The 10000-nt window shown below is 48.7% G+C and overlaps 1 protein-coding gene across 1 annotated transcript in view; it reads left to right on the forward strand.

The window, feature by feature from the left end:
* cdh13 (cadherin 13, H-cadherin (heart)) overlaps positions 1 to 6692 on the forward strand; it is a 14881-nt gene extending 8189 nt beyond the window's left edge. Inside the window, exons 5-7 of the mRNA XM_056598803.1 lie at positions 1172 to 1399; positions 2331 to 2549; positions 6613 to 6692. Of these exons, the coding sequence (XP_056454778.1) occupies positions 1172 to 1399; positions 2331 to 2549; positions 6613 to 6620 (455 nt within the window). The 3' untranslated portion in view covers positions 6621 to 6692. The remainder of the gene's footprint in view (positions 1 to 1171; positions 1400 to 2330; positions 2550 to 6612) is intronic.
* Positions 6693 to 10000: the final 3308 nt, after the last annotated feature.

Here is a 10000-nt window from a genome sequence, read left to right on the forward strand (position 1 = left end):
TCTGCTGAGATGAACACTCAGACCTCCACCAAACCTTAAACAAACCTCCACCATACCTTAAACAAACCTCCACCAAACCTTAAACAAACCTCCACCAAACCTTAAACAAACCTCCACCAAACCTTAATCAAACCTCCACCAAACCTTAATCAAACCTCCACCAAACCTTAATCAAACCTTCACCAAACCTCCACCAAACCTTAAACAAACCTCCACCAAACCTTAATCAAACCTCCACCAAACCTTAAACAAACCTCCACCAAACCTGAAACAAACCTCCACCAAACCTTAAACAAACCTCCACCAAACCTCCACCAAACCTTAACCAAACCTTAAAGGGGACGTATTATGAAAACAACACTTTTCCTGGGATTTGGGGTGTTGTTTTGGGTCTCTGGTGCTCCCACACGAATACAAACCTTGAAAAAACAGTTACCAAACGAGCGAGTCATTTTCGGCGCCCCCTCCTAGCTCAGCTGCCGGACCACCACGAGCTACCCCTGCCGGACTGCCGTCAAAGCCGTCCGGCCGCCGCCAAAGCACCGCTCCCGGCGCTGTACTCCGGGAGCTGAACTGCGGCCGAAGCTTTCCGGGTGCTCCGGCGGGTGTACTCCGGGAGCTGAACTGCGGCCGAAGCTGGCCGGTCCGGTGGGGGTAGGTCTCGGCGGCAGTCCAACAGCTCCGGCGCGGGGAGCATGGCGGCAAGTCCGGCAGCTCAGCTCCCGGGGTACAATCCCTTTCTCCTCCATGTCGCAGTTCATGGACTTCAGAGAGTCAAGGCCAAAGTTCCTTTACCCCAATTCCTCTCACCCATGGCCGAGATATCCCCCACTACGAGTCTTTACTTGTTGTGGAAGTGCCAGAGACGTCAGACGCAGTCTTTATGATTCATAATATCATCCGAGGCGCACATAGCTTGCTCACCGCCGCCCCTTTATGAATCAACCTCCATTAATCCAACATCAACACAGGAGATTAACTTCAGATGATTAATGGGGAGGCAATGACAATTAAATAGAAGAGAACTAATAATGTGTTTGTGTGTGTGTGTGTGTGTGTGTGTGTGTGTGTGTGTGTGTGTGTGTGTGTGTGTGTGTTTGTGTGTGTGTGTGTGTATCTGTGTGTGTGTGTGTGTATATCTGTGTGTGTGTGTGTGTGTGCGTGTGTTCAGGCAGCCCCCCGGCAACAGGGACCGGCTCCCTGGTGGTCCACCTGGGAGACGTCAACGACCAGGCCCCCTCCGTGTTCCCGGCGACGGTGCGCGTGTGTGAGGCGGCCCGGGAGGTGGGGCTGGTGGAGGGCCGGGACCGCGACCTGGACCCCAACGCCGGGCCCTTCAGGATAGAGCTGGGGGCCGCGGCCGGCCTGCAGGATACCTGGGAGGTCAGCAGGGTCAACGGTAGGGCACGAGCTCACACACACACACACACACACACACACACACACACACACACACACACACACACACACACACACACACACACACACACACACACACACACACACACACACACACACACACACACACACACAGGGCTGATAGAGTTCAGGCGTGGTGCCTGAATTCAGGCTTGAGCTCGGCCATGTATGTCGTCAAGAAAAGTGAAAGTAGGAGAGCGGTGCCTTTTTAAAATGTCTTGTCAACACGTCACCCTACCTGACCTTTTGATTGACATGTCTGCCACCAACTATATAAGGAAGTATTTTACCTTTGTGTCTTTGCACTGAGGATGGTCTGAATGGGACTGAACGCACTTTGGGTAGCACTTTACACTTTTATGCAATAAAAACGTATTGTTGCATCGGCTACATTGTGTGCGAGTTCCGCTCCTTTTATTGTTGTCAAGAAAGGCAATTCTCTATGGTGTCTTCGAATGTATTTGATAATTTCAGGTCCAGATAATTTCGCTCCCTATCAGCCCTGTACACACAAACACACATATAGACACACACTGGCACACACACACACACACACACACACACACACACACACACACACACACACACACACACACACACACACACACACACACACACACACACAGGCACACGCACACACAGGCACACACAGGCACACGCACGCACCCACAGACACAGGCATACGCGCGCACACACACATTGGCACACGCGCGCACACACACGGGAACAGGCACACACACAGACATGAACCTTAACCCCGCCTTCTGCCTTACCTTAAGAACCTTATCTCTGTGTCTGTGTGTGTGTGCGCGTGCGTGTGCGTGTGTGTGTGTGCGCGTGCGTGTGTGTATCTGTGCGTGTGCGTTCGACGTGTGTGTGTGTGTGTGTGTGTGTGTGTGTGCGGTCTCCAGCCACACACTCCCAGATCCTGATGCTCCAGCCCCTGAAGTCGGCCAACTACCGCGTCCCGCTGCTGATCACCGACTCCGGGGGCCCGCCCCTCTCCAGCAGCACCGAGCTCAGGGTCCAGGTCTGCGTCTGCAGGAAGAGCAGGATGATCTGTAGCTCCGCCTCCTCCCTGAGGGCCCGCCTCCTGCTGCTGGCCGCCGCAACCCTGCTGTCCTGGACCGGTGAGTCTCCACCCACCTCCAGCAACACCACCTTCATGACCGCACCACCTTCACCTCAACCACCACCACCTTCTCCTCAATCGCCACCAGCTTAACCTCCACCGACACCTCCAACACCTTGACCTCCACCAACACCTTAACCTCCACCACAACCACCCCCACCTTTACCTCAACCACCACCTTAAACTCCACCACAACCACCCCCACCTTTACCTCAACCACCACCACCACCACCTTAACCTCAACCACCACCACCACCACCTTAACCTCCACCACCTTTAACCTCCACCACCACCTTAACCTCCGACACCACCTTAACCTCCACCACCTTTAACCTCCACCACCACCTTAACCTCCGAAACCACCTTAACCTCCACCACCACCACCATCTTAACCTCCGACACCACCTTAACCTCCACAACCACCACCTTAACCTCCACCAACACCATCACCTTAACTTCCGATGCAAACATAACCACACAAACACACAGACATAACCACATACCCACACACACATAGAAGCCCAGCTTACCTGGTGACATTGTAATGACAAATTAGGTTTTCATGATAAAATGTGCACGCCTAGCGAAGATGCAATCTCATCTATAAATCTATTGTGTGATGCTCACATATTGGCTGGTGTGATATTACAGTGTTGTATTCAGTTAGCGTTAGTCAACATGCTAGCTGGAGGCTGAGACGCTTATGAAAGAAATGAGAGGAGGATAAATGGATTAGAGTTTAGAGTAACGCCAACCTGTAATAATAGTAAGGTTGGCTCTATGGAGCAGAGACCTCAGTGCCTCCCGCAGGCCGGCCACGGAACTGTAGGCGCCAGCATGCTAAGCTAAACGTCACTGTGTATGTGTGCTTGTGTATTCCCTCCTATGGGGGCTTTCATGGCTGACAGACACTCATGCTCTGGGGGAAGTGCTCAGCTTGTATTACCTATTGCTATAGTTTACAGTTTTTCTGTGGTCTTTGTAGTTCTAGCTGTGGTACTTGTAGTTCTGGCTGTGGTACTTGTAGTTCTAGCTGTGGTTCTTGTAGCTCTAGCGGTGGTACTTGTTGTTCTAGCTGTGGTACTTGTAGCTCTAGCTGTTATCTTTGTAGTTTTAGCTGTGGTACTTGTTGTTCTAGCTGTGATCTTTGTAGTTCTAGCTGTGGTACTTGTAGCTCTAGCTGTTGTTGTACTTATAGTTCTAGTTGTGATACTTGTAGCTCTAGCTGTTGTACTTGTAGTTCTAGCTGTGATACTTGTAGTTCTCAGCAGGTTCCTGTGGTCCACTGTGGGTCCAGGCTTTCAGACCAAACCTGCAGACCTTCAGGGTAGAGGGGGTCCTCTCGGGGTCTGGGAGGAGGTTTCATCCGTTTAGCTCCTGTTGAGTACCCCCCCCCCCCCCCCCCCCCCCCCCCACGCTCTTCAAACGGAGGCTAAACTGAGCCTTCCTCCGCTCGGTTTCCATGAGAGCAGAGAGGGCTACAGAGAGTGGTGCTTTGATCTGTTCAGCGCTTTGGTTCTCAGCCCACGCTGTCGCTCTCCAACGGCTCCCAGCTCTCTGTTCACTAAACAACCACACAATGAATATACGCTCACAATAATCCTTATGAACACAAACCTTTATTAGATTAGAGTTTACGCCACCCTACCCATCTCTCTCTCTCCCCTCCTCCTCTCTCCGTCTAATGCTCTCTCCTCTCTTTAACCTCTCTCATCCACTCTCCACCTACTATATTTCTAGCTGTTCCTCTCTGGGTTGTGTGTGTGTGTGTGTGTGTTTGTGTGTGTGTGTGTGTGTGTGTGTGTGTGTGTGTGTGTGTGTGTGTGTGTGTGTGTGTGTGTGTGTGTGTGTGTGTGTGTGTGTGTGTGTGTGTGTGTGTGTGTGTGTGCGTGCGTTTTTGTGTGGGGGCTGCAGTGGTGAATTGATTACAGTAAGTGTTTCCATGTCCAGAGTACTGACTTCTCCGCCCAAGGGTCTGATCCCCTCACCACACGCACGCACGCACGCACGCACGCACGCACGCACGCACGCACGCACGCACGCACGCACGCACAAGCAAGCAAGCAAGCAAAAGCCAGTCTCTTGCTCAAAATCCTTAGTTCATCTCTGAAAAGTAAATATCTGTGTCAATGAACATGTCAGGGCCATCAGAATGACAATTCCTTCTGTCATTTTGTGTACGGATAAGACAGTCAAATTGCATAGTCATGTTGTCAAAATGATAGTGTACTCTGGAGTGATGTTCTGATGTAAACTATGGCTAAAGAATTAGAGACAATTATTGTAATTTACAAAAGTTACACACTTAGAAATTGTATGTGGGAGATTGAAAAGGTGACAAGACGCTCTATATTATATGGCCCAATAATTGGCATATGAGTTAGCACACCATTCTGAGAGATAGCTCCACCTATACTTATGTTCCTGCCCCATTGGCCTGGCACATCAACTGTACCTCTGTGGCCGAAGATATTTCAACCATGCCTTCAGTGTTTCGTTAGGTTGAAGCCAGCCTCATCTATGTAGATGAAGTGGTGCGGTAGTTCACTTGCCGTTCCATTATACATTATATCCAGAAGACACAAAATGAGTTTTATGAATTACATGCATTTTCATTTTGGACGAGATACAGTTATATCAAACGTATACAGCACATATTGCATCTTATTTTCTAAATCCAAATGTGTAAAGGACTGTACTTACTGTACTGTATATCACCATATGATGTCACTGTTTACTGTGAGGTACAGTTACTGCATGCTCATACATGCTTTACCTGTACATACTGGTAGCGCAGCTCCTTCACTCTTTCACCATTTCTTTCAAATGGAACATTGTAGAGCTGCTTCATATTACTTTAATTTGGTGTCTTTTCCGCACCCTGTAAATGGTTGAGATGCTGTCTGTTAGGATGTTTTAAAAGATATTGTTGTCCTCTAAAATGGCACTCTTTCCCTTAGTCTTATGGCAGTGTTTTCTACAACCATGGTGCAAAAAGCCTCCTCCTGTTCAGGTGTGGAAAGGAGCCCAGCCACCCCTGTGGAGTTGTCCTGCAGTCCTATGTGGAAAAATTATAGTGATGCGAAACACAACATTTTCTAAGATAAAATGTCACTGTGTAAAGTATACTTACTGTATATTGTAAAATGCAAGCGGAATACTGTAATATTCTCGGAAGCATTACAGAAATTATGCAGTAGAGTGCTTGTTGTTAGATTACATACCTGTTCTGTTGACAAAAAAATCTGAATGATTGAGGACGCAGTTGTTCTTACAACATTTGGCTGCACCCTTGGACCATTCTTGGCCATTGTAAGCCCATGATTGAGAATGTGGTCTACAAGTGTGGCTCTTATCTAATTAGGAACGCTCATATGTCCTTCTTGGCCTCTCCTGCCTCTTCCTCTTTTTTGCTTCCCAACTCCTCCGCCAAGCAGCCTCACTCCTCTTCCTCTTCTTCTTCGTCTCTGACTTTAACCCCATCCAATTCATTGTCCTTCTATTGTCAGACATTTTAACATTGTGTTGTGCTATAAATATATACTTGCCAGTTGAAAGTTCATGAGATGCACCTTTGAGCTATTTCAGTAAACTGGTTGATCGTTGGTTGATCTAACGCTTCTCACATATCCCTTCATTAGAGAAAGTCAAGATTCACCTGGGAGCAATTTACCAATTCAGGACAGATTTTGAAAATAGTCTAATGGAAATGTATAGAAATATGCTTGACATATATAACAACTTGTTCAACCATTTTGCATGCAAAGACTTATGCAATGAACTAATGCCTAAATGTTGTGGGGGGTGAGACAATTCAACAGAGACCCGTTAACATACATTTTTTATCAACATGACATTAACAATTGATAATGTAGGAAAGAGCAGAGAATTGTACATTGTTACTCCGTCTAGAGTGAGCGTCCTGGTCGTCACCTTTCACTTGTTCGGTGTGATTGATCCCCATCGATCAGTCTCAGAGGTAACCTTCTGACGTCCTCTCTCTCTCTCTCTCTTTCTCTCTCTGTCTCTCTCTCTCTCTCTCTCTCTCTCCTCCGCTGCAGGTCTGTAGATTCTCCATCTCTTCTTCTGCCAAGCTGCCCCCCCCCCCCTCCCGCTCCCAGGAACCAGGCTTAAAGGAGCCCCCCCCCCCCCAGGAACTAGGTTTACAGGAGAAGGAGAGCTGAATCCTGATCCACAACCCCCCCCCCCCCCCCGCATTAGGTGATGTAGGTTCCTTCATCCCCCCCTCCTCGTTGGGGTGGGGGGGGGGGGGGGGGAGGAGCTGTGGGATCTGGATGTCTGGGGGGCACCAGCAGGACTCTACAGGAGATCAGAACATAGGGGGTCTCTAGTGGTCTCCAGGTCTCTAGTGGTCTCTAGTGGTCTCTAGTTCTCTAGGGGGGTCTCTAGTGGTCTCTAGTGGTCTCTAATGGTCTCTAGTGGTCTCTATTGGTCTCCAGGTCTCTTTTGGTCTCTAGTGGTCTCTAGTGGTCTCCAGGTCTCAAGCGGTCACTAGTGGTCTCTAGTGGTCTCCAGGTCTCCAGGTCTCAAGCGGCCTCTAGCGGTCTCTAGTGGTCTCCAGGTCTCAAGCGGTCTCTAGGGGTCTCTAGTGGTCTCCAGGTCTCAAGCGGTCTCTAGCGGTCTCTAGTGGTCTCCAGGTCTCAAGCGGTCTCTAGGGGTCTCTAGTGGTCTCCAGGTCTTAAGCGGTCTCTAGAGGTCTCTAGTGGTCTCTAGTGGTCTCCAGGTCTCAAGCGGTCTCTAGTGGTCTCTAGTGGTCTCTGGTGGTCTCTGGTGGTCTCTAGTGGTCTCTAGTGGTCTCTGGTGGTCTCTAGGGGTCTCTAGGGGTCTCTAGTGGTCTCTGGTGGTCTCTAGGGGTCTCTAGGGGTCTCTGGTGGTCTCTGGTTGTCTCTAGTGGTCTCTGGTGGTCTCTAGCGGTCTCTAGCGGTCTCTAGTGGTCTCTAGTGGTCTCCAGGTCTCTGCTGGGCTCCAGGTCTCTTGTGGTCTTTAGCGGTCTCTAGAATCTCAGAAAAGATAAAAAAAGATTTCTGTAAACTTGTTTGCTTCTCTTTCTTTACTTCTGTTTTTGAGTTGTCATGGAGTGGATTAAACCGTATCTTTATAGTTATGACGTGAACCCAAAAGATAACGACATTGAATAAATATTTTATTTTTGACCATTTTAAAGAGATACTGTATGGATTAATTTATGTACTTTGATTGCAGGATCCAGCCTCCTGAATAAATATATAAAAAGTAAAAAGTAAAGTAAAGAGAAGACTATCGGGCCTTGTTTGTTTTGCAGGGAGTTTGTGGATCCTAGTGCAGTGTTTTCTAATGCTGTCGATGTGTTAACTCTTTTGAACGTGCGTCCCTTCAGAATGTGTGAATCTTGGCGCCTCGGTCCTGGGCTGTGTTGGAATTGGCTGAGGGTGGGTTCTCCCTGTACGGTGGACACTGTACAGGGAAAACTGCTCACTGTACAGGGGTACGGGGATCCACACCCTCATGAGCTCCAGAAGCCAGGCTCTGTGGTAGGAACACAGGCTGTGACTGCCGCATTACGGGGTATGAAAGCGCTATGCATCATGGGAGATAGTGCTGAAGTGTGCATCAGGTTTGCACTTATTTGTGGGTATTAAGTAGTGCACGATGTCGGCCCAAGTGAGCCAGTTCCTACACAGCCTGGAGTTCTGGTTTTCTAACCTTTGACCTTTCACCCCACTTGTCAGCCTCCATGTTGAGTCACAGGACACTGTACAGGACATGAAATGGACGCCTTTGTTGTGATCGTGTTGCTGTTTCTCTGGTGCTCTGAGGAAACAGAGAGTGGGTTTCTGTGGTCGACCCGAATAAGGGAAGAAAATGACATGTCTGTCTTTTGCACTAATTTAATAAAGGCGTTACTGAAAGAAGAACAAATGCTTTGGTTTGTCCGGCTGTGAAAACGTTTTTTTCTTCTTCTGCTACTAATGGAATCTGGAAACCTGCTGAGAGAAGTGTGTGTGTGTGTGTGTGTGTGTGTGTGTGTGTGTGTGTGTGTGTGTGTGTGTGTGTGTGTGTGTGTGTGTGTGTGTGTGTGTGTGTGTGTGTGTGTGTGTGTGTGTGTGTGTTTGTGTGTATCTCTGTGTCCGTGTGTGGGTATGTGTGTGTGTAGATTTGTTTAGATGTGTTTGGTTCATTCAGGCCCACCTCAAAGCCATGCCCCAAAAACTTGACTAGCTCGCTAGCATTAGTCTGCGTGTGGAAAACTCCTCTCATGCGCAGTGAGTGCACGGTAGACAGACAGATAGACAGGCAGACAGTCAGACAGACAGTCAGACAGATAGGCAGATAGACAGACAGGCACCGGATTATTAATTTTTTGTCATCTAGCGTTTACTTTAATAATTGATTTTCCGGATGTAAAGAGAATGTCAGAATATGACAGATGCTTCTAGAATAAATTGCCCGCCAGAGCTTTTATTGACATTGGTGTCAAATAATTTTTATCCGCTCCTGCTGAACAGATTCGGTAGGCATTGCCCGAATACATTTGAACATTTTAACAAAATATTGTAGAACATTAAAAGATATTCATCAGTTATCTAAACTCCGCTGAGTAAGTGAACCTAAAGTCTACTTAATTAATTAAGCGAATGAAGGAGGGTCTTATTCTATTAACCATTATGATTGGATTAGAGAACGTGTCAATCCCAGTCTGATAGAGGAAATTCTTTCAGTTTGTGTGTTTCTGACGTCTAAAATAAAGCTGCCTGGAGCTGGACTCTCCTTGACTTCAAGCTTTAATTCAAATATAAACCAAAAACCATCAGTGTGAATTAAACCTCTTATTGTCTTCTTCCCCAGAGTCACCGCCTCCATCCCATAATAATGATCCTTTATACTCAGCCGTTTAGCCTCATCATCCCGCCCAGATATTTCATTAAACCCAGATTAAAAGGTCATTAATGAGAGCTAATGAGCAGCCTCTCTCTCTGTGTCAGGAGGTAAGAACCGCCCTGAACCGCCCTGAACAGCCCTGAACCGCCGTGACCCGCCCGGGGTGACAGACCGGGATCAGTGATGAGGACACACCGGTCCTCTCTTATCCATCATCACACGTGTCCTCCAGCAAAGAACAGAGGACCGATCAGCGGGAACCAGAGGAGCGACCGCCCGGAGGAGTTCAGCTCCTCGGGGAGGAGGGAGTTCAGCTCCTCGGGGAGGAGGGAGTTCAGCTCCTCGGGGAGGAGGGAGTTCAGCTCCTCGGAGAGGAGGGAGTTCAGCTCCTCGGGGAGGAGGGAGTTCAGGAGGGAGTTCAGCTCCTCGGGGAGGAGGGAGTTCAGCTCCTCGGGGAGGAGGGAGTTCAGCTCCTCGGGGAGGAGGGAGTTCAGCCCCTCGGGGAGGAGAGAGTTCAGCTCCTCGGGGAGGAGGGAGTTCAGCTCCTCTGGGAGGAGAGAGTTCAGCTCC

Source organism: Gadus chalcogrammus, chromosome 9, assembly GCF_026213295.1.
Source record: "Gadus chalcogrammus isolate NIFS_2021 chromosome 9, NIFS_Gcha_1.0, whole genome shotgun sequence".
Taxonomy (NCBI): Eukaryota; Metazoa; Chordata; class Actinopteri; order Gadiformes; family Gadidae; genus Gadus; species Gadus chalcogrammus.